Genomic DNA, 25,585 nt, shown 5'->3' with positions numbered 1-25,585 from the left:
ATCAACTCCATATGTAGGCATTCTCCAATGTGACTTAGAATGTGTCTTTAGGCTGTCGAAAAAGAGTCATAAGCCCTCCACAGACTTGTAAGTTGTATCAAATAAATCGTAAGAATTTACACACACAGCCTGTCACTGACTATACCCGGTCATGAAGGATACCAATAAAGTCCCAAGGTATTTACATGGCCATAATACATCTGTATTTTATTCTCTATGTTGCGGCCCACGACCTGAGTTGGCATGATCATAGGGATCTGTGATGCAGTAAGTTCAGGTCGTAAGACCCACAGACAGGTTTGTGACTGTAATAGAGTGCGTAGAATATAGACGTATAATGGTGAAGGTAATCCATTAGGATCAACACATGTGACCTTGTTATAACGGTTGTTGTAAAAGTTCAAACAATGTTTGCGGGTTTTAAGGTGTAGGTGCACTTTACAATTGCTAGTTGGGACTGTGAGCGTAAACATTACCTACTTTTTGTGTATTTATTGACCAGAAGAAAAGTTGCTCCACAGCATCCAGGCTTTGTAGTCTACTGGCCCTGAGATATTGTAGATCCACGTTGTATGGAATCTGCAATGGAGAGGAAATTAATCCACACTCAATCCCATTTTTCCAGATGTTTCTCCGTCCTATATTATCTTACTAAAGAGCCTACAGCAAAAATGACATCCAGGGATGTATTTTACTAATGCCACCGTTACATTAAACAAAGACTAAGATTTTACTCCTTATGTTATCGTAGCAGGTAGGGGATGTGGAGTTGAGATGCATCACTCTTGGCTTCGTATTAGTCAATATGACTAATAGGATGGTCATGTTCACTTAGAAAGTAAGTTTGCCCAAAAATGGTGTTGACAGGGCTGACAGGACACTGGGGGTCATTTACTAAGGGCCCGATTCACGTTTTCCCGACGTGTTACCCGAATATTTCCGATTTGCGCCGATTGTACCTGAATTGCCCCGGGGTTTTGGCGCACGCGATCGGATTGTGGCGCATCGGCGCTGGCATGCACACGACAGAAATCGGGGTGGCGTGGCCGAACGAAAACCCGACGGATTCGGAAAAACCGCTGCATTTAAGAAAAAAAAATGTGTCGCGAAAATTACACTTACCTTCACCAGGTATAGGCCGGTGAATTTCAGGGCGTTCCAGCGCGCCTCCGGGGAACTTCAGCGCAGCAGCGCCACCTGGTGGATGGCGGAGGAACTACCTTAGTGAATCCCGGCCGGACCCAAATCCACCGCAGAGAACGCGCCGCTGGATCGCGAACGGACCCTGTAAGTAAATCTGCCCCACTATCTTATGATTCAGGTGGTGTCCTGAATTTCTCCAATTTTTATTTGCCCAATACTTTTGTTCTCGTTGGAGTTGTTGGGTTTCTCATTCAGAACACAAACTACTCAATCAAAAAACTTTTTGAATAGTCATTGGTGTACACCGAGCGACCAATGGTGAGAGAGCCTTTGTTACCCCCTCCTTTTAGGAAATGCCTAGTTTTGATAAAGAACAGTGTGAATAGCCCAGCTATTTACTGTGTGACACACAAATGACTACTTACCCCGAAACAGATTTTTTAATCTGGTTAACAATTTATCTGCCTACACGTGGGTGACAACACAGATAATGTGTGTCTGAACCACAATGTGGAGCGTTGGGCGGGCGCCACTTCCTTAATGACCCGTAGTAAGTAGTTTATATTGATAACGAGCAAAGGACACATTTATGTTTCATTCATTCGTTGGATGAGATAAGATTCCATGATTGTTCCATTCATATGCGAGATGTTTTATTGTGTCAGACTTCGGTCCCTCGCTGTTTCATGACCCCTCACTTGTGTTTGCTACGTTGGCTAATTGTTAACTTGCTGGTTTCTGCAAGTCGGATTGTAAATGTTTTAGTAGAATATGGAGGATCTACAAGGACTGGATGGTCATGACACTACATTACCGTTTTCTCTCTATAGCCTTGGAAGTGTACTGTTTATTTACACATCACAGATGTTTTATATATAGTTATAGATTATATTGATTCCACTTTGTGTTTTGATTTTTAAGACCTAATTTTTTTTTTAATTTGTATAATTTTGGGTGTCCCTTTTGTGCCATATGTAATTGAGAATGCATATCACATAATGGTAGTATATTGGTCCATTATTCTTAGAATAGTTCATTGTACTTTAAACCCAAGATGTGATGAAAGTTCTAACTGTTTGTGTAACCTTCTAAATAATTGAAAGGGGCTTATCAAGAGTGGGAGAGGGCATTGTGGGAATTTTGTCATCCTGACACAAGGTTGTCGATAGCACAAATGGGTTTCTATTTACCTTCCCCTGAATCAACATGATAAAGGCAGAACCTGGCTATCTGTGTCCTGTTATTTAACCTTTGTTACTAGGTTACCATGCTTTTATCTGGTTTAAGGTGCCCAAAACCAAGTGTGTTTTGTAGTCGGTTAGCAAAAGTTTAAAATTTGCTTTATAGTTTCCACTCTATTGTATATTAGTACGGTAGTTAGAGGTTTCCCACTTACACCCAGGTGATGGATTACGTGTGTCTGACCACTTGACTTTCAACCACTGGCATCGCTATTGATCCCGTGCCTACATCACCTTTATGGATTGAAATGGTTTCATGGTCACGCCCTTATACTACTGCGCCAATTACACAGATGACTTGGTGTCCTCAATTCTAAAGATTTCTGAGAAGTCTCATTGGTTTGACTAACCCCCCTCCCTCCAGCGCTCAGGCTCATATCCCCTATCTTTTGTGGTAAAAATAAATACACTATGTACAATCTTCCATGGAGATTGTGAGCCGGAGGTGTCATGTAATATGCGAGTGGCTGGCCTAGCATATTTTCTCACATTCCCAGTCAGATGAATAGAATATATCGTCTGCCAAGGAATATTCTGTGCCCTTAAATGTAAAAATGAGAAAATTGAAAGCTGGCGTCACAACTTCCAGCAACTTGGATTTTTTTTTTGCTATATAACACATTCAAAACTATTAGGCCCTTTTTTTTCTAAGTGTCTCCGTAGCACAAACCTTGTCAGTGTTGCTTTTTTTTTTTCTCTCCTCCCCGCCCCCCCGCCCCCCCCCCCCCCCCATTTAGACTTCTTTGGCAGTAGTATTAGCGGCTTCTCCGAGCTTGTGAATTGTACTGCTCTCGCTCCTCCATTGTCCTGTCACAGCCCTGTCATGCTTTCCAAAGTCAAATTCCTGGTGAGCATACAGATGAAGTATGGCATGATAATCTGATCAGTAAATATGTTAATCTATTCCTGAGTCGCACAATGCTGTTTTCAGCTTCCCCTGGTTACTGGGACTCCACCAAGTAAAATGCATTGTGCTCCTGAACCGTTCCAGACCTCGGAAGCCTATACACCAGTGAGGACTGTTTCCATGGAGAGGGGTTTAGGGTAAAGGGTGGTATACTGTACATTACAGGCGTGTAAGCCGTCAGCCCTCCAGCTGCGGGATAGAATACAGATCAATAAGGGGCGTTGCGGTGAAGCCATCATCCAATGTCATTTGCTGTAATGCTTTGTGTGACATATGACCCTTGACACACGTGAAACTCATCTTTTCCGATGTTAAACGTAGATTTTAAATTTGTACCCTGCTTCTCTGTTGTAGGTGAACCCCACTCCTCAGTGTGTACGGGCAATGATGAAGATGGCGTATTGTCCTTACTGTCGGGGACTTGTTACGGTCAAGCCTTGTAATAAATACTGTTTGAATGTATTGGGAGGCTGCCTGGCAAATCCCGGGGATCTGGATGGCGACTGGAACAACTTTATAGGTGAGTAACAATTTTTTTTTCGTAACCTAAAATATTTTCAGGTCTTCAATGGTTCAGTGACATAGTAGCAGGGCTGCGATGTACATAATAATTACATCTGGAGTGCCATCATGGTGGGGTGTCCTTGTCGCCCCCCTCTACCACATACAGGACTTTTAGATTACGAATACTCTGTACTCTGGTTGTTTAAAAGGAAACTATCACCAGAATGTTTTCAGTATATTTAGGTAAATAAAACGGCTTGCCTACAGAAGCTGAATGGGTTCAAAAAGTAAAGAAGAGTGTGCTGGAGTCTGTCGAGTCTTGTAGTAACTTTGCTTGAACTTGCTGGGTCTTCTAATAACATCCAAGTGGCTTCTGATATTGATAGTTGATCGTTCATCATGGTACAGCTAAGAAAGCTGATCTGCTCATAGGCGAATCTGTAAAAAAAACTGTTGATTGTGTATGGGCAACTTTTATTCATGCAAAGTTAAATTTTATTTTGAGTTTCACCTTTTTATAGTGTGTTTTTTTAATTTGCTACAGCATCTGGCAAACCAAAAAGTCTGATAAATTGGTTTCGGTATCAAACCATTTTTTTGTAAAAAAAAAAAAAATTTTGACACGCCTACAGATTATTCTGAAATGATCAATTTCTGTGTTAATATTTTTGGAATTTTTTGGTGAGTTTCCGTATGGATACCGTATCCAAAAAAAACCTGGTGGCACTCTGGCTTTATTGATGCCCGATTAGAGGAATTATGTAGTTATTTTTACAAATGTATTCACTTTTTATTTTCGCTTAAAGTTTCCGCTCAGATTTAGGGATCCAGTGGCACATTTTTGACTGCGCTGTATGTTACGCATATCTAGCCGTGCATATTTAATAAGTCTTGTAGATTATCTGCTGCTGCTTCTACAGCTCGTTGGGCTTAATTGCCCCCAATAGGATGATGTTTTATAACCTTCCATTTGTACTTTAACTGTAATGAGTTATCTTTCATCTACTCAAAGACCTCGGTGGTTAAAGCTGTATATTGTCGGATGTGAGGGTATGCAGGGACAGTGCAGATATTTGCCGAAGGAACAGGAAATGTGGCGTTCCATTATCTGATTGTCTCAACTGTACAGAACGTTATCGCCCTCAGGTGGAATATCTGTTGCCTATTTGTAAGGAGGACAAGGTCTCAAACAGTGAAGGAAAATCTAATGTGGAAACATTTTTAAGGATTTCACATTGGTTTCTAAATCTCCAGTTTAGAAATATTGTAAGAATCTTGGCATTAGAATAAATAAAAAATTAAATAAAATTTTTGAAAATATTGTACACTCTTCGCTGTTATCCCCCTTGGTTTCATTCACCAATGCTGTATGCAGTCTCTGCCATATTAAAGACTCTAAATCAGCCCTTGTTCTTCACCTGTCACTACAAACTTTTGTGAAGGAACTTAAATAACATAATTTGTCCTTGCCCGATATGTCTAGAGGGAAAAAAAAAATCTTGTGATTTTTTTTTTTTTTTTTTTAAAAGCTGTTCATTATAAACCATGGCAACCCTAGGCAGAGGAACCCTGTGCTCAGTTACAACTAGTTGGACCACCAAACTCTGTCCCTGTGTTGGCTGGACCTGCCCACAATGAGTTGCACAAGACAACCAACATTGGGGTGGAGGCATGCATGTTCCTGACATTGGTGTACACACTTGAGAGATCGGCATACACATTAGTAACCAATGTTTACCAGTGGCTTGAATAGAAATACCATGTATCCTAAATTTACAGAAAAATACATGGCCACCTCCAATGTAATCAATAAAATCTGGAAAGCCAGAGGGTTTCAAAAAAATAGCTGGACGTAAAAATTTACTCATGGCCTGGCATGTATAAGATACATAAAAATCCATTGACACTGCAATACCAGAAATGACCCACAGGTAAGATGGCGCTATTATCCCCCCACCTTTCCAATTTTTTAATCCCCCTTCTAAGCTGTCCCCTGATATACGGTATATCCAACCATTCGGTCCGTACGCTGTCAACTTGTGTCTTATGATGGTTTTCTGACTTTTGCCAAAATTTTCAGCCAGGGAGTAGTTTTGATCCCCTTTCTACATTAGAGAATACTGTAATTGTAAACTAATTCTGCTCTATACTATAATCTCCCAGCCAACTGGCTGTCTCTATTAGGCGTTTCTCTGAGATGATGTGTATGTGGAAGTATTTATGCTGCTGCCCTGCTGGTTTATACTCTTATTACTTAATGCACGTCAGGTTTCAGACGCCCAAGGCATTGAACAATGCTTTAATCCCCAAAACCATGTCATGAATTTAACAAAATGCTTTAATTAATCAGTGCTCCGCTTGTTGAGTTTCGCCCCTTTTTTTTTTTTTTTTACTTTATTGCTTCAGATCCTTTCTTTATGCCTTTGTCTGTTTCGTAGATTTTTTTTAAAAAGAAAACTAATTAAATACATTTTCAATGAATGTGGTATACTTCCTGAGGAGCGCACGTCTTAACCAGTATGTGGCCGACCACCGGATCGCAGATTTAACTGACAAATTTTGAAATAGTAGAAATAGTAGAGTCATTTCTATAGGGCAGGGGTAGGGAACCTATGGCTCGGGAGCCATATGTGGCTCTTTCTATGGCAGCATCTGGCTCTCAGACAAATCTAAGACACACACAGCGATGACCACGGGATGCAGACCGGGATGTTACCACTGCCGGCGTCCTTTGTGTAACCAAGGTGCAATCGCCGCACCATTGCATAGGTGACAGTACCCGTGTTACAATATAGAGCAGCATCCACTCCTCTCTATGACCCAGGTGCCATTCCTTAAGCAACGATGGCAGCGGCGCCTGGGTCATAGAGAAGAGCACGGGAATGATGAGAAGCTGCTGAAGGGAGAGCAGATAGGTGAGTATTCCGTTTTCTCTGACTACCTATCTACTGGGGGCATGTGCTGGAACTACCTATCTACTGGGGCCTAGGGGCATGTAATGGGGCTACCTATCTACCTTGGGCATGTGCTGTTACTACCTATCTATTGGGGAGCCTGTGCTATGGCTACCTATCTACTGGATAGCATTTACTGTGACTGCCTATCTACTGGGGGTTCATGTGCTATGGCTAACTATCTACTGGGTGAATGTGCTTTGACTACCTATCTAATGGGGGGCATGTGCTGTGGCTACCTATCTACTGAGGGCATGTACTGGGGCTACCTATCTACTGGAGGGTATGTGCGGTGGCTACCTAGTTACTGGGGGCCATGAGATGTGGCTACCAATCTACTGGGGTACATACTGGGGCAACCTATCTACTGGCAGCATGTTCTGTGGCTACCTATTTACTGGGGGGCATGTCCTGGAGTCACCTATCTACTGGGGGGCATGTTCTGGAGATAGCTGTCTATTTGGGTGCACGTGCTGTGGCTACCTATCTACTGGGGGCATGTCCTGGGGTCACCTATCTACTGGGGGGCATGTGCTGTGGCTACATATTTACTTGGGGCCATGTACACGGGCTATCTGTCTACTAAAGGGGAAGTGCTGGGACTACCCATCTATTGGGGGACATGTGCCGTGGCTACTTATCTGCTGGAAGGCATGTGCATATTGTATGGCTCTCACAGAATTACATTTTAAAATATGTTGTGTTCATGGCTCTCTCAGCCCAAAAGGTTCCTGACCCCTGCTATAGGGCGTATCAATGTCAATAGAAAATGTCCATTTGCTATTAGTCACCAGCATGCCTTTTTTTTTACTGGAAACGTAAGCTTCTGTGCATTGGATCCACATTCAAAAAATTGCCCGCCATGAATAATGGTTATCACAGACCCCCAACAAGCAAGCATAATGTAGCAAGCCAAAACTACAATAGGGGTCTATTTTGAAAAACAAAAATATCAACTTTTATTGTGTACAAAAATCTATTACAATCCTTCAATTCATCAACAATTTAGGACAATGCCCAACTGAGGAAAGTAGCCCCAAGATGGAATAGTACCAGATACAATAGCCCCCTCTAGTGTCCAGACCCTGACATCACATCTATAAAAATTATTAAGTCTGCAGCCTAATCAATAAATATAATAGGTATGGTACAATGGCTACACTCCCCCCCCCCCCCCCTCTCCCTCTCCCTCTCCCTCTCCCAATAACATTCACCTGAAACTTATTTCAAACCGGTGTGAAGAACTTGAGTGTTTTGGGATAGCGAAAAGTGGTTGGGTTGATCCTCTGCAGTCATTCCGATCCAGTTCAGAATAGACTTTCTGGGTATACGTTTCAAGCAATATTATGTTTAGTGGATATAATCCACTTCCACACCAATCGTGTTGCATCTGCCAAAAAGTAATTCGTTCCGAGACATACAAAATACGGTATCCTAGACGGGTACAATACTTTTTAATGAGTTCCTCTCCTTTTGCACTCGATCAATGCCTATCTGCTACAGTTGAGTTTATTCTTGTGAGCCAATTATTATACTTCTTATCTATTATAACTTACTTTTAGGCGCTCAGCTGGAGGCCAAATGCATTTGCTATATCAACAGTCAAAGGGAAGAAAAAAAACCCCTTGCATTCTTTAGCTGTGATACATGTACTGCCATGGCATCGGGAATAACAAAAGAGCCGGTTCATACACAATTCCCATGCTCTCGTGTATGGCCTGGATAACTCCGAGTTTACAAAGACACCAAACAGCTCGAAGAATCGGGGGTTTGTGTTTCCTTTCAGGCTCTCACTAACACATTATTAATCTGGGGCCTTTTGTGGCCCCTAAGGGAATACAAAGTTACCAGATTAAATAATTTGCTCTCATAGTTGACTTCAGAGGTGAAAAAAATAAAGACCACGATTTGTACCTGGCACATTTATGATGGACAATAAAAACCGAGGTTTTTTTTTTTTTCTTTAGTCCGTCAGATTGTCAAATACCCAGGTTTTGTATTCTTTTTATTTTGTAAGTGGCGAGCTAGTTTGGCTTTCGTGCTTCTATTTACCGAGTTTCGTTTGCTGACACATCAAAGGGATTGCTCTCCTCCTGTATCACAATGGTATATTCATGCCAATGGCCTTTGCTCAGGGATTTGAAGCAACTTTTTTTTTTATTTTATTGAAGGCCATCAAAAAAATGTCTGACTCCTTTGTTATATTGTATTTTCTTGCCTTCACCAAAATATGCATTTAGCCAGATTCCTGTCTCCAGGTTCCGTCAATGGAATTCCATAGTGAGAGGCATTGTTATTCCGACTAAGATTTGGAGATCTGTTGGAAATGGGGGTTTCAGTTTTTGAAATCCGATTCCGGAATGTGTCTTTCGAAACAAAAGAAAAACTTTTTACACTTTTTTGCATTTCTTGCTTTTATTTGGTTTAATGGTGTTTTCTGGAGGTCAGTTTATTCTTTGATATAAACTTTGACCTAATGATTATCAGAAAAGTGATTAGATTTATAGATAATTTTTTTCCAGCCATTTTTAATAAACGTTCTGGAACTACGAGCAAACTTTTTGTTGTAGGTCCTAGTCGTTTGGTGTTAGTTTACAGACAGTAGAATGGGAATATGGAAGGAAGAAACACAAGTCTGCAGGGTCAGACTACACACTTTTTGTTTGTAGTCTGTAACCATGGAAATAGGAATTGTGTCCCCCAAACTATAACGTTTAATTTTTAAAAAAATGTATAGTTGGTGTAGATTTGCCAGAATTTTCTCAATTGTAAACAAAAAATGTTGCATACATGTACCATTAAAATATTATTTTCAGCGTAATAATAAAATTAATAATCTTTATTTTACAGCGCCATCAAATTCTGTAGCGCGTTACAAATCATAGGGGACATGTAAAAAAATATTACATTACAGAGTACAAACAGTCATATGGAACAATAGGAGTAAGGGCCCTACTCACAAGAGCTTACAGACTATGAGGATGAGGGGTGACACAAGAGCTTACAGTCTATGAGGATGAGGGGGTGACACAAGAGCTTACAGTCTATGAGGATGAGGGGTGGCACAAGAGCTTACAGTCTAGAAGGGGATGACACAAGAGCTTACAGTCTAGAAGGGGGTGACACAAGAGCTTACCGTCTAGAAGGGGGTGACACAAGAGCTTACCGTCTAGAAGGGGGTGACACAAGAGCTTACCGTCTAGAAGGGGGTGACACAAGAGCTTACCGTCTAGAAGGGGGTGACACAAGAGCTTACCGTCTAGAAGGGGGTGACACAAGAGCTTACCGTCTAGAAGGGGGTGACACAAGAGCTTACCGTCTAGAAGGGGGTGACACAAGAGCTTACCGTCTGTGAGGGGGTGACACAAGAGCTTACCGTCTGTGAGGGGGTGACACAAGAGCTTACCGTCTGTGAGGGGGTGACACAAGAGCTTACCGTCTGTGAGGGGGTGACACAAGAGCTTACCGTCTGTGAGGGGGTGACACAAGAGCTTACCGTCTGTGAGGGGGTGACACAAGAGCTTACCGTCTGTGAGGGGGTGACACAAGAGCTTACCGTCTGTGAGGGGGTGACACAAGAGCTTACCGTCTGTGAGGGGGTGACACAAGAGCTTACCGTCTGTGAGGGGGTGACACAAGAGCTTACCGTCTAGAAGGGGGTGACACAAGAGCTTACCGTCTAGAAGGGGGTGACACAAGCGCTTACCGTCTGTGAGGGGGTGACACAAGCGCTTACCGTCTGTGAGGGGATGACACAAGCGCTTACCATCTGTGAGGGGGGGACTCAAGTGTAATACTCAAATTTCTATTTGAAAAATACTTTAGCAATTTATATTGGTTAATGGTTTTGACCTTTTTTTTTTTTCCCCTCTTTCTTTCTGGTAAAAATTCCAACAAACCTTCATGGTCTTGGCTGCATTAATGGCTGACATTCTGCCAGTGTAGATTTCCTGCTTTAACAAAATGTACAGTTTGCATTGGAATACTAGCAACGTAACATCACAAAGTGCCCTTTCAGTGAAAATATTCAGTGATCAGCCTTATTTAAGGACAAATTCAGTTAAAGAGCAAACTGTGCAAACTAGTTTTAAAACTTAGAATAAAAACCATCAATTCTTGTAGCAAGAAGTAGACGTTTACTTGGAGTTTGGCTTGGATACCAGTCGAAAGAACAGTATTAAAAATTCTGTAAAATGCTTTACCTGCTGCTGCTTGGCATTAATTTAAATGTTTTTTTTTTTCTTTTTAGATTCCATGTTATCGGTAGCTGAACGACTGGAGGGCCCCTTTAACATTGAAATGGTCATGGAACCCATTGATGTTAAAATTTCCGAAGCAATCATGAACATGCAGGAAAACAGCAACCAAGTGTCTCAGAAGGTTTGTTTTTTTTGCTATGGGTTTAGAGTATTTGGTGCGCTGTCATTGCCAAAATGTGATACTTTTGTGGCACCCTTTTGTGGAACGATTTCATATATTACAAAGTGGTCATGCTGTCGGCTATCCTGAGAGGTGTCCCTCGGCTATCCTGAGAGGTGTCCCTCGGCTATCCTGAGAGGTGTCCCTCGGCTATCCTGAGAGGTGTCCCTCGGCTATCCTGAGAGGTGTCCCTCGGCTATCCTGAGAGGTGTCCCTCGGCTATCCTGAGAGGTGTCCCTCGGCTATCCTGAGAGGTGTCCCTCGGCTATCCTGAGATCTTTAGGATCCTCTTGGTTGTTCATAGGGATCCATGAGATTTTATCATCATGAACGTCTGCTTGCTTTTGACCACAGATCTTCTTTTGATAGGTATTTCAAGGTTGCGGACCACCCAAGCCACTCCCTCCTTCAAGGGTTTCTCGTTCTATATCCGACAGCAACATCAATCATCGATTTAGATCATACACTCCAGATGAACGACCAACTACTGCTGCTGGGACAAGCTTGGACAGACTGGTAAGTCAAATTTTGTGTTTTCTTCAATAAAAATCTGTTTATGGCTCTTATTATGAACATTAGACTTCACATCACCTTGTGTAGTAGTTAATGGGACCAGTTAAAACCCTAGGAAGATGTTTATGGTAGGAAAATGATGGCAAATGGGAAGCTAATTTTCTAAATATTCACTTTACAGGTAACTGATGTAAAACTGAAGCTGAAAGCTGCCAAGAAGTTTTGGTCTTCTCTCCCCAGTAATATTTGCAAAAACAATTGGACGTCGGGTGTTGGTGAAGATGACTGCTGGAATGGCAGTGATAAAAGCAGGTTCGTGTTTTTTACAGAGTAAACTGACAATGGCTTAACCATATTCCATTTCACTGTTTAAAAAAAAATTAAAGTTAGCACATGCCTAAGGTTTTTTTTGCAGTAAATATCACCTGTTTGGTTTTCCACACTGATTTTTGTGCTAAATGTTGATAAAAAAAATTTTCAACCTCCTATTCTTGTACTATTGTTAGTTGTAAATCCATAACAAATGAATTCATCCTTCATCCGTTATCCTTTATTTCAGGTATGTGTATGCAGTTATGGCCAACGGTCTGGAAAATCACGTCAATAATCCCGATGTCCAGGTGGATATTGCAAATCCGGACATTGTGATTCGCGGTCAGAAAATGTCCCTCCGTACTATGACCAACAGAATGAGGAGTGCTTACAACGGGAATGATGTGAACTTCATTGATATAAGTAAGTATTGGCGAGTTCCGAAAATCCTTTTTGTGTTGATGTTTACTGCCACTTTGGGTACAATGGTTCAAACGGTTACAGAGAAACCTGGGGTCCCACTCTATATTCCCTCAGTTAGTAGCTGGTTTAAGAAGGGACGCCATTCATATGAATTGAACTCCTTCCTCGTGGAGCCGCTCACTATTCTGGCTCTTGGAGCAGGAAACACCCAACTTTATGGAGAATACCCCTTGGTTTGAAATGAAATGTAATGAGCATTTGCATTGAAGGCCTTGGTTGTGTATTGGGTGAATAACGCTGTACGCAGTTGGGTTTGGTGCCTAGAGTGATGTATTTTGGGTCATAATCCATGTTGTTTGATCAATAACTGCCAGTCAAAGCATTCCGAGAATCTACTTTAGTGAAGGGCTGTAAAATAGGGAGTAATAGTATTCAAAAATATTGTGTACATAAAGCGCTCGAGTCATCCCCCATGATTACAATTTCAGTAACAAGTCTATGTTGGCTCCACAGGTGAAGGAGGCAGTGGTGAAGGTAGCGGAAGCGGGGACTGCGACTCCGAAAAATGTGGCGATTTTGTCATCAAGTCTACAGACGATCCGGACAAAATAAAACCAAGGATCAACGTTAACGATAACAATGTGAAAACAGCAGGTGGCGCCCATTCCAACACCGCGTCGTTTACAGTCCTTCTCCCAAGTGTCCTACTTTTAGTGAGACTGTGGAGATAATGGAGGTTTCCCACCCCCCAATTCTAGCAAAAAATAAAAAATAAAGAGACTTTTTAAAACAAAATGGAAACTGCACCTTTTCCTCTTTCTAAATCCATCGAACAGTTTTTTTCTCTTAGTAAACCAATGGACAAAGGTGTATTGTTTATTTTTTAACACGGTGCCACCGAGTCAAGTGCTGGATTCATTCTTCTTCCTCACTGTGCTGGAAAACTTGGACTCCTTAAGATTGATTGTGGCAAACAGGCATGTACATACAGATGTGTAGCTAGCCAAGCTTTAGTGTTTTATATCACCTTTCCACGTCATTAATCCCAGTGTCACATCTTGATGTTTTTTTTTTTTTTTTTTTTTTTTTTGTTTTTTTTTTTAGTGTTATCTGTACAGAAGCTAAATTTATTTATCATGTTATAATTTGGGATAAAATGACCAAGCAAGCGAGAAGATTACACTTTATTTAGGGTTTTACCATTGTTTTTTTATGTATTTACAAAATTAGGATCTTTGTCTAATATAGTATTACAGGCTTTAATAAGATTTGGTACGTCGACAAAGCGTCAATTTGTGTTCTGGACGGGTCTTCAGATGTTAGAGCTATATTCACATTGTTCATCATTACTTCTCCTACGTTAAGATACAACAAAATAAAATGAAAATAAAACAAAATTATAGTTTTTTACAGATATCACAATACGTACAATGGGTTTTTTTTGTTTTGTTTTGTTTTTTTGATACATCGGTGCTTTGTATTGGACTGTACTCTATTAATCCACTATGTGGCAAAAGAATACATAGTTATGGCAACTTGGTCGACTTGTGTTTCGATAAGTGTCCTTATAAGTCAAGGTTTACTGTACGTTCATGCAGTATTAAATCTGTCTCGTGGTGACTTATTCAAACACGACTTTTACGATTCTCAACCCCCAACTTCTTCCGTTTTTTTTTTTTAAACCAATTGGTGATCACTAGCAGTTTTTTGTTATCCTCGAATGGCATATTCTTGGAAAGCAGAAAGGACTGAATTTGAAACTCAACGATTAAATTTTTTTTTCTTTTTTAAGTTTTTTTGTTTTTATTCCCACCACCCGCTTCCCCTACATTGCAAAGTGTTTTTTTTAATTTGAGATTTTGGGAATAAATCCATTGGTATACAATACATTTTGTATCTTTACCATCCAGATGCTCTGTGTTGGAAGATCATTCTTTTTCCCTTACTTTTAGTTGGTATTAATGGTACATCTAGCAAAAGTATTACACGTTGGATATGTTCCGTGAGGAAATTTTATATACTATCTTGTCTATATAAATTAAAATATTCAACTATAGGATCTGTCAATGTAAATGTGACCCACAGCAAGGGGATGTAATTTTTTTTATATAAATATATATATAATTATTTTTTTTTTTTTTTTTTTTGTAAAAAGTTAGTTTAACCTACTGTTCTCTGGAGGAGACTGATCTGTGTAAATTTGTCTACAATAAAAATGAACAAATTTGTATTGATTTCAGCCACAAGTAAGTACCAACAGGTTTCTTTTAGGATATACAGTGCTATGCCATCTGACGTTTTTTGGGATAATTTAATTAATCATAAATTAACCCATTATTTATTAAAACCGTTTCATAGCATGGATCTTTTTTTAGAGTTTTTTTTTTTTTCCTAATTAAAAAAAAAAAAAGCAAACTGTAAAGAAAAAAAAAGGCAAAAAAAATATCTGGTAAAGAGACGTTGTAAATAACTGTTTGAGATGGGGGAATGAGAAAGTGTGCTAATACTTAGTAATAACTACCTCAATTCTGAGGAATTTCCTTTTTCGCTCTGAGGGCTATTATTTTTAGTAGGAGTGAGTCTGGTCTCCATAATAGGACTAGTAGAGCTATCCCTACAGGCCTAGTTAGATTTCTTTTCACATACAGCACTGAATTCTTTCCAGCTGTTCTGTTTTTTTTTGTTTTTTTTAAAACATTGCCATTTTTTTTTTTTTGGGTTACACACTTTAGCACCCCTAAATTTGTATTGTCTGCATATAGATTTAGAAATGCATAATTTTTAATAATTTTTTGTCCCCCCCCCCCCCCAAGTCAAACCAATTACCTTTGTTACATATCCAAGGGCTGCATATTAATTGTACAACGTATTACTTATCAATTATATCAATAACCCAATAATCTTATTGCTGAAGTTAACGGATACATTTCTATTTTTTACGGCTTCTCTACTTTACCATTCTTACCATTTCATTGTAAAGTCTGTTTACCAAATGGTACATGCATTTTTTTTTGTAGAATAAAAAATATAAATGGGAAAATAGATTTGTGAATTGTTTTTAACTTTTTTTTTTTTGAAAATTATTTTTAGCCACAATTTTTTTTTTATATTTTTTTTTTCTCAATGTAAAGATTTTTTTTTTCAGACATTTAGAATTTGAACATGGCAGGAGGTTGGGGATCCTGGAGATGAAGGGCAGATGTCAGACGTGTGTCTTATGGTCCATGTCTGCATTTGCTCATATTTATTTAAGATATGAAGGAAAGCATACGTAGGTGTATATTAATCTATGATAAATTAGGTGTGAATATAATTTCTATAAATATAATCCAGATTCACATTATTGCCAACTAACCTGGATATAAAATATGTTACGTTTTAGGGGATCTGCTGCGTAAAACCTAAAGAGAAGTGTATTTCAAAAATTAGATTTTTTGGGGGGCAGATTTTTGGAAACATCCATTATTTATATGAGCACACTTGATACAGCATTATTCATAGTATATGCTAGTTCATAGGAGTTTCCATGCTACTACGGAAGGCCAATTTCAATTTTTTTTTTTTTTGGTTTTTTTAATTGTGAGATTAATTTGAGAATCTGAAAATTGGAGGTTCTGGTCTGGAATGAAATTAACATAATATAATGTTGGAGTAATGGAACTAAAACCTATACAGGCAGTCCCCTACTTAAGGACACCCTACTTATAGACGACCCCTCTGCCCACTGTGACCTCCGGTGAAGCTCTCTGGATGTTTTACTTTAGTCCCAGGTTGCAATGATCAGCTGTAAGGTGTCTGTAATGAAGCTTTATTGATAATCCTTGGTCCCATTACAACAAAAAATGTTGAAACTCCCAATTGACACAGGGGCAATTTTTTTGTCTGGCGCTACAATTCTAAAATATATCGTTTCAATTTACATACAAATTCAACTTGAGAATAAACCTATGGACCCTATCTTGTACATAACCCGGGGACTGCCTGTATTTTCTTAACCCCCATGAGATTTTAAGTCAGAATTTTTTTTTAATGTATGTATGTTCATATAAAATGTCTATTCATGTGTATACATTGCTCAAACTGCTTGCTGTCAGGAGGTGGTGGACACTGCTGGCTCTTCTGTCAGTAAGTGATGGTCAGAATTAGTCTTTCTGCCTTAAATGTTTTTGTTAAGTAAATGTGCCTTTTAAATGTATAAAATGTGCTTTTGTTGTGGCGGTCGTGCTATATATAAAATAATTTTTTTTTTTTTAAATAAAGACAAGCCATTTTTATATATTACACATGTACAGTGGTCTATGGGGCATACACATTTGTGGTTCACTATCAAAGCCATGCAAATTATACCCTCCCCTTTACAATCTTCTTACCAAACTGTATGTCTTTATTTTTGGGTTTCAACTTTTTTTTTTTTTTTTTTAATACAAATCTCCTACAGATGTTGGAAAAAACCACAGATGTGAATCATTTGGATAAAACCAAAAGCCCATTTTCACCCTTTTTATTTTATGTTGTACATGCACTAAGTATCAAAAAAGTTGAATTTGTTTTTTTTTTCCCTTAAAATTTACACAAGGAAGTCAACTTTTGCCGAATTTAATTTGCACAAACCAAAACATGACACAGTTACATAGTAACTATAAAATAATTTAGTAAAGGATGACTGTCGGCCTTTGCAGGGTTTTTTCTTTCTTTCTTTTTTTTTTTTTTAGCTATTTTAGGTTAATTGGAAACCTTATGTATGTGCCAAGAAGCTTTTGGTGTTTTGGTAAAACAGTTGGTACTTTCTAAATTATTTGATCTGTGTATAAATCATATTAGGGTGGCATTATCCAGCCTGGTCATTTTTAATGCGTCCCTAATAGTTCATCTTTTATTTGAATCATCTATAAAGTTGTGGTTGTTGAGGTCAAAGTTTTTTTGTTGTTTTTTTTTCTTTTAAATTTCCTCCAATACAAGTAAATTAAACTGAACGACATAAATTTTATAAATTGTATTTTTTATACGAGCAAAACAAGATTTTTCTAAAAAAAAATTGGTAAATTGCCATTTTTGGATGAGAGATTTTTTCATTACTTATGCAAATAAGTTTATTAGGGAACCTAATCTGTTAAACTTGAGTATCCTCTGCAATTCTGTTTTTAAAAGGAAATGTCTTTTTTTATGTGTACAGTCGTTGCGCATATATATAAAACAAGTAAGATAGGACGGATTGATGCATATTCCCATTTATTTTGGTATTTCATTGTTTAGGTTGTGTCTTTTTCAGCTATAATGTGCATGTTGTACAATCTGTTTTTACTGTCAAACGTTCCTGGCATTAAACACCTGGACATTATGCTCCAACAGATCGAATTAAATAAACGGAAAAACATTTTCTTCCTGTGTGGTGATTTTTCTGTCTGTTCGTGCTTTTGTTGGCTGGATGAGCTCACTTGGGGATCGGAGCCATGACACTGCTAACATTAGCATTTTTATAACCATGTTCTAAAAATATGCTTAAAAACCAAGTATATTTGTTGGATCTTGGCTGATATTCCTAAATTACACTATATATGAATTTTTCACAATTTTTAATTTATGCTTACCTGAAAACACCAGGGATTACAGGATCTGGTGGTGGTGGTGGGGGAGAGGGGGCTTATATTTGATCCTACTTCAGCTACATGATCTAAAAAGGTCTCCGCAGATTGTGATCTACACAGGGGAAGAAGAGATGGAGATCACGTGACTGCTGGGTCCAATCAGTGGCTTAAAGTGTAACCGTCATTCTGCGCAAAAAAAAAACTAAAATACATAATTCTGCTCCAGGTGTCCCTGGGAATTATTCCTCAAAGTATTTTGCCTCTCGGTCCTCATATCTATCTATCTATCTATCTAGTATCTACTCATATCTATCCTCTATCTAATATCTTTCTATCTCCTAGCCGTCTATCTATATCGTATCTATCCTATCTATCTATGAAAGGCAGCAGCACTCCAGTTTGTGAATCAAATCAGGGTGATCTTTATTTGTGTCTGTGTGGATTATGTGTTTATACACAAGTGTAGGGAAAGCTGAGGGAGAGGGAAGTGTAGGTGTTTTGTTACTACATTAGTTAGGGCTTCACCCTGCACATGACTGAGTGCTGGGGCAGTGAGACATGAGGTGATTAGCTGTGTGCAGGGAGGGGGGCGTGTCACTCCCTCCGTAGTCTCTGCTTCTTTCTGAAGATGGGATGAGCTTAGCAACAGACATGTGAGATTGCTGACATCTAGGGGAAGTCTGCAGAATACAAGAGAAAGGAGCAAGACACAGGTAACTAATCCAATTACAAAAGTGCTTAAAATTACTTGCCCTACAACATATCAAAAGTTTTTTGAAATGACGGTTACACTTTAAGTCACAGGAGCAGGTCCTCTTTACATTTCCTCTGAACTTGAACAAAACAGGGGCTGCACCATCTGAACAGGGAGCAGAAGCAGAATGGTTGCTTTTTTTGTAAATATTTTATTCCATCTTCTCCAGGTTCCTAATAGTCTTTTTTAGTAAGCTTTGAAAAACCTTTAACTAGCCAACTGCTTGTTCCTGCTAGTAAAGGAATCCAAAGCATCACAGGGAGGCCCATTCTAATGAAGACCAAGATCTCCACCATGAACCTCAGACCTCCAGTCTGCTGGAGTCCCACTGGTTGTGTGCACTGGCTTTTATATGAAAACTGGGTGGGCTGCATAATCTTGATCACAATCGGTTGACAATGGATGGGTGTGGCTGCATAGTTTTGCATTTTGATTGTTTGGTTTTTAAGTGACACAGTGGTATCATCTTGTTATCAGCAACTGATAACTTACATCCAAGGGGCTTAAAAGTTATAAGACCTGTTCATGTTGAAGTCGCATGCAGTTAGGGAATGTGATAGGCTTTGCCTAAAGAGTATTGGCTCACCTACCACCCAACAAGAATTCTGGTTCTGTCAGGCCACGTTCAAGTTTTGGATGTAGTGTACTGAACCATCACTTTTGTGCTTATATATACTTATGTAGTCTGTTTTTTGTTACCCAACCCAAGAGATGACTTCTGCTCATGAAGTATAAGGCAGGGGGTGTTTATAAGGTCATTGTGCAGCTGCATGACCCAGTTATAACATAAGTTTTCTAAACACTTTTAATTCCATCAAAAACATTTCTGCACTCTCAACCTTTCCTTAAGCACATGAGATAGGTATTTAGGCAGGAGTGGTGCTGAGCCCTTCAAGTTGATCCATGTACAGGACAGCTCATCTATGAACTTCTTCATAAAACAAGTAATTATTTTCCTGCTATAGTTGTGTTTTTTTGGGGATTTGGATAAAGGCTACTTTCATGTGTATAAAGTGCATGTGTAATAGCCAGGAGCTGAATACTACGACTTCGAAGAGTCCCAATGTTGTTGGTACCAAATGTTAAAACTGAAACTAACTTTTCAACACACTTAGCAAAAATCAATAGTAGAAACATAATAATCTCTATATATCTTTTGTGCTACAGATGCTTCTTTCACCACTTGTGTGACTCTTTTCTTTCTCTCCCCCAATCCTTATCTGAAAGTCTCTGATGACTAGATCTTGTCAGAGCTGATAGGTTGTAGTTCACAAAGATCATTACATAGAAATCTAAAGAGATTAGAGGAGGCTGTGATGAGCAGCAGCTGAATATGAGAGCATAACCCCCAACTATCATGAGCGATAACTATAAATGTCATTGCTACCTTCTGGCTTCAGAACATAAAAATGGCAGGGAAGGTATTACAGGAGAGCTGCATAATCTCATTTTTAAAGGAAATCTTCCACCAGGATTCAGGATTGTAAACCAAGCACACTTACATGCTGGTGTGCACCTCCTCTGGCACCATCCACTCTTCTTTTAGCTTCTTTTGGCCTTGTTTTCACAAAAAAAGTCTCATACAAATGAGCCTTAGCTGCTCCAGGCTCTATAGCTGTTGTAATGGTGCTGCGGAGCACCGGTGCTCTACTAATCACGGCTCCAACTCCAGATCTCGTGTTCAGGTGGGTGCTGCCCTTTCTGGTCATCTCCACCTTGGCCGCCGGCCAGTTGCGTTGCAGTGCAGGAAGCAGCGCTGACTGATCTACCAGATGCTTTCCAAGCCTTACCCCAGTCCTGGATTTCCTGCCTATGATAGTGGTGTATTTTGGAGTCCATTCCAGAGTTTCTGTTGTGTCTGCTCTAAGCTGGTTTCTGCAGGACCTGCGATTACATCACTTCCTGTGTAACAGATCCAGGCCCTCCAGCAGGTATTTATTGGAGCTGGCCCCCTCTCCCTCAGCGCCTGAGGGCCAAGAACCTTGAGACTTGCCTGTAGTGCTCTGCTGCTTTACTTCCTAGTTGTGTTTTCAGCTGTATAGCTTCATTCTCTGGGTCTGTACCTGTGTTCTCCTCCTCAGTGCCTCCCCCTGGCGCTCTCTGGTGCTCTGCAGTCGCCCTGTGACCACCTTAGAGGTGCAGCCGTTGTCCCCTTGGCTCAGCCATCTCCATCATCAGGAGCTCTGTGAAGAACAAGGAGATCACTGGGCCATTTCCATCTGAGGGGATGGGTCTTGAGGCTCAGAGGTTTCACGCACTTTGCACCATGACAACTGAGCCTGGAGCCCCTCTGGTTCTTTTGCATAATTTTTAAAGCCTTTTTTTCTTAAAAACAAGTGAATAAAAAGTTAATAGAAGAGCAGAGGAGGCACACACCAACATGCAAATATTCTTGTTTTACATTTGTTGATCATGGTAGAAGATTTTATTCAAAGGAAATCCTACCACTAGGATGAAGGATTGTAAACCCAGCACACTGACATACTGGTGTGTGCCCCTCTGGCAGGATTCACTCTTCTTTTAGCTTCCTATGCCCTTGTTTTTAAAATAAAAGTGCTTTAAAAATTATGCAAATGAACTTTTGAATTCTTTTTTTTTTGGTAAAAACATAAGAAGCTAAACAAAGAGCAGATCCTGCCAGAGAGGCACGCGCCAGTATATCAGTGTGCTTGGTTTACAATCCTTCATCCCGCTGGTCGATATTGTTAAGGTTGAGATTTTCTATACCTACAGGTGCAATTTTAGACTACATTCACATGATCGTATAGATTGTGCGGGCAAAAACGGCTGCAAATACGGGCAAGGTGACATAGTAAGCGACTTCTATTGGAGTTGACAGTGCCGCAAATACGGCCATAAATAGGCCATGCTGTATATTCTGTGGTGTGGGTTCATGACTCAAATATTGTGTGATGGGAATTATATCACTGTATATATCCCATTAATGTCAGTAGGGTAGTGCGCTAGCCATGAAATACACGCCTACCACACTGCTAAAAAAAATGGTTGTGTGCATGAAGCCTGACCTGAAATACTGTCGAGAAGCTCATAATATTAACCAGTGTGCAAGTTAAAGGGGTTAACCACTTTACCTCATGTTTTTGTAATGTATTTATAACTACGGAGGCAGGATATTATTAATTTACCAATACACATCTAGTAAAAGTTCTGCTCAGCTTTCAAGATGTCTTTTACCTCATCAGCCAGACATTCCTGTCCATAAAATATCCGTAGGTGGAAGATCATGTGATCTTATATGTCCATGACCAATCACCCTGCCTGGACATTATGATAGTATAGGTGGTCCCCTACTTAAGGACACCCAACTTACAGACAACCCCTAGTTAAAGACGGACCCCTCTGCCCACTGTGACCTCTGGTGAAGTCTCTGGATGCTTTACAATAGTCCTAGACTGCAATGCTGTAAAGTGTCAAGTTTTATTGATGATCCTTGGTCCCATCCAGGGGCGTAACTACAGCGGTAGCAGCCGTTATGGGGCCCGCAGTGTCAGGGGGCCCCGTCATCCAAGCTGACACAATAAAGAATGGAGGATCTGCACCATTATATCTATATTGTACTGCACATTGTCCAGCATAATATGTATATAACATATACTGTGATGTGTACATTGTGTCTGTATACACTATATGTTGCAGTATGTTGAGTATGTTGCATATGGCACTGTATGTGTGTGTATATGCTGTGTGTGCACATGAGTATATTTATATGTGATTGTAACTCGCATGTGTGAGTATACTAATATGTATATTTTTTAAGTAGCAAGGGGGCCCCATACACTAGCCTGCTAGGGGGCCTTGTCTCTCCTAGTTACGCCCCTGGTCCCATCAAAGCAAAAAATTTTGAAACTCCAATTGCCAACATATTTTCTTTTTGTACCTGATCTTTAGTGTAAAATATGATGACGGCTCTTCTATCCACATTATACACCACTACAGACATTATACCTGCACCTCATGATTGCCATGGTCTTATATAGGTCAATTCATGTTTTCTGTATATCATCCATGTTATGGAATTCTGAAAGTAGCCTTAGTTATAGTTGCCATAAGTTTTCCATACGTTGCGGTCCTGATACTCCACGCCTCCTGCAATAGTTATCGGGTCTAGGTCTCAGTAGACCCCCGGACGACAGAGCCTCAGTGGGCCCCTTTGTAGTGAACTCGTGTGGCAGCATTAAATATTCAGAAACTGAAACAGCCTCCTGTTCCCTAGTTTATCATAATGAACAACCCACTTTAACCCACAACCCATTTTATATAAATCCCCCCTCACCCCCTATGGATTCATCAGATACACCCCTTCACCCCCATGGATTCCTTATGTACAGTCTTATGGGTATGCCCAGTACTGGCGCCGGCCCTGGGTTCAACCTTTGTTCAGTGGGTCTAATTATACTGATTACACTGGTCACGAGATTAACCCAATGACTACAGGAGGGAACATGGATTGGTGAGAGAAGCCTGACTGGTGCTGGACAGTTAGAGGAGGGGGAAAATTGGTGGTCAAAATTAGAGAAGAGGGATTTGTTGAATGTAAACCTAACTGAAACTTTGCCATATTTTTTGAAGGATTTGATTTCTGTCTGAACCAATTGTGACTTAATTGTCCTGAAAAGCATTCTATAAACCACTCTAAAACACAGGATTTTTATAATCTGCAGTCAACATCCCAGTTCTCTATACTTAGTATAGCTTTAAAGTTCATTTTCTAGTTGATGGTGGATCTGTCTACAGACATATGGTTTGGGAGATGTGTAAGGGCATCTATCACAAGTTAGGAATAGCTGGGATTTTAAGGTTAAGGGGTTTTTTTTGGTTTATTTCAAAAGTGTGAACATTTTTCTGACTACCAGAGACTAAAAAAATCCAGAAATACCTGTCTGTGAAAAGGTTAAAGGGGGTGTCTGCTTAGGAAAAAAAACTACTGCAGACTCACAGCGATATTTGTGTCCTGCATACTGCACACTACTCATTGTGATCGACTTACATAAGACTTGTTTGGTAACTGTGTCGGCTGCATTAGATGTGATTTACAACCAATCCAGAGTTTGACTTGAGGACATCATTGAAAAACATTGATTTTCCCTTTAAATGAATGCACCTGTAGTCACTCAGGAATTCTCACAAATCCTGGCTCGGGGCAGAGGAGTACTTAAAGACAGGATTAAAAAACAATTAATTAGAAAGCTCAAGTTCCAAATATGTGACTGGAAAATGTGCAGGTCATGAATTGCTTTGCTTTGTCTCTCAGAACCCGGTCTTTGAGGACTTTTAATATTCAGAAATCATACATGTACAAGCCTATTTTAGAAATACAAGTCAAACAACACTGGATATATGGAGTATTACTAAAGATGAAACGTCACATGATTTAAATATGAAAATTCTGATTTTCACACATCTTTTTCATAGTTCGGTAACACTTTCAGGTCTGTGCCACAGTTATCCAAAAAGATACCAAAGATCCTGTGCTTTAATTTCCTGTATAATGCTTGACCCATCAGACCGTAAATATACAACCCCCCCAAGAATAATATAGTGTAAGTATTCTGAATTTTGGACATAGCTTTATTCAAGTACTTCCATGTGTTCTTTGTTTTGAGATGCTTTACAATAGATGGATATGTATCACTATTAGACATTAGATCTGACTGCCACACTACATATAATTGCTAATTTAAAGGGGTATTGCAAATTTGGCCATTAATGGAATATCCACAGGATAGGTTATGAATGGCAATTAGATGCGGGGACTACTTCTGGGACCCAAAACTTTCTTGAGAATGCAACCGCAGAGGAAAAAAAAGTGATGGCCGTGCATCCCACATTGCTGTCCATCAGACAGTTCTGGGTATTTTCTGAGCTCTTCTGCAAGTGAAAGGAAAGCTACTTATAGTTTTGTCCTGTGCCAGGTTGGAAGTTCCAGGAAGAGGGTCTCAAGACCTGCTTTTCTCAAGGAATACCATCTTTGGACTATGAGACGACCCTTCCTGGAGGTCACTCATTGGCCTTAGCAGGTTCCCTAACCCCCCAGCACTTCTGGTTCTGGTTGGGTGCACCAGAAGTACCAGAACAGCATGGGGGGAACCTGCAGTAGGGTATGAAAGGTTGCTTTTTTTTTTTTTGTTCCCATGTCCTGGGCCTACACCACTTAAAATATTACAGCAGCAACTTCACCCCTCCTCCTATCCAAAACACCGGACTTATGCCCACCTGGCAACGGCCAGGTGGGCATATGTTAGTCTGAAATCCTCTAATACTGTATAAATGTAACTTATAAACGGCTCGAATAGATACAATTGTACAGTAATAAAATGACATTTAGTCCCTTTAAAGGGAACCTACCACCACGAATCTACCTATAAAGGTAGATCGGGTGGTAGGTGGATCAATAGGACGTGAGGATAGTCCTTTTAAGGGCTAATCCTCACGTCCCTGCACTGTTTTGTAAACTTATATTATAGCGTTATGCTAATTTTGTTATGCAGCTACTGGGGCGTGGAGTAGCCGCAGCTGTGGCTACACGGCGTGGCTACTCCACGCCCCAGTAGCCACTTTACCCCTCCTACCCACAATCTTCGGCGCGCAGCTCCTTGCAGCTGCGCGCCCTCGTCCGACGAACCTGCCATCTGCACAGGCGCAGAACAGCAGGCCCGCGCCTGTTTCGGAGCAGTGACCGCGCAGGCGCGGACCTGCTGTTCTGCGCATGCGCAGACGGCAGGTTCGTTGGACGAGGACGCGCAGATGCGACTACTCCACGCCCCAGTAGCCGCATAACAAAATTAGCATAAAGCTATAATATACGTTCA

The 25,585-nt window shown here is 40.1% G+C and overlaps 2 protein-coding genes across 4 annotated transcripts in view; both read left to right on the top strand.

Moving 5' to 3' along the window:
- The window catches only part of GPC4 (glypican 4), a 61,921-nt gene extending 47,415 nt beyond the window's left edge, over positions 1-14,506 (top strand). For all 3 annotated transcript variants that reach the window (XM_072123708.1, XM_072123706.1, XM_072123707.1), the window contains exons 4-9: positions 3,646-3,811; positions 10,999-11,129; positions 11,538-11,684; positions 11,863-11,993; positions 12,241-12,416; positions 12,930-14,506. In XM_072123708.1, the coding sequence (XP_071979809.1) occupies positions 3,646-3,811; positions 10,999-11,129; positions 11,538-11,684; positions 11,863-11,993; positions 12,241-12,416; positions 12,930-13,147 (969 nt within the window). In that variant the 3' untranslated portion in view covers positions 13,148-14,506. The remainder of the gene's footprint in view (positions 1-3,645; positions 3,812-10,998; positions 11,130-11,537; positions 11,685-11,862; positions 11,994-12,240; positions 12,417-12,929) is intronic.
- Positions 1-25,585, top strand: part of LOC140077158 (P2R1A-PPP2R2A-interacting phosphatase regulator 1-like) — a 981,687-nt gene that overhangs the window by 671,432 nt on the left and 284,670 nt on the right. The gene's annotated exons all lie outside the window — the stretch shown is intronic.

This window comes from Engystomops pustulosus, chromosome 9 (assembly GCF_040894005.1).
Source record: "Engystomops pustulosus chromosome 9, aEngPut4.maternal, whole genome shotgun sequence".
NCBI classification, from domain to species: Eukaryota; Metazoa; Chordata; class Amphibia; order Anura; family Leptodactylidae; genus Engystomops; species Engystomops pustulosus.
The sequence above is the reverse complement of the archived record's forward strand: the minus strand, read 5'-3'. Positions and strand labels throughout refer to the sequence as shown.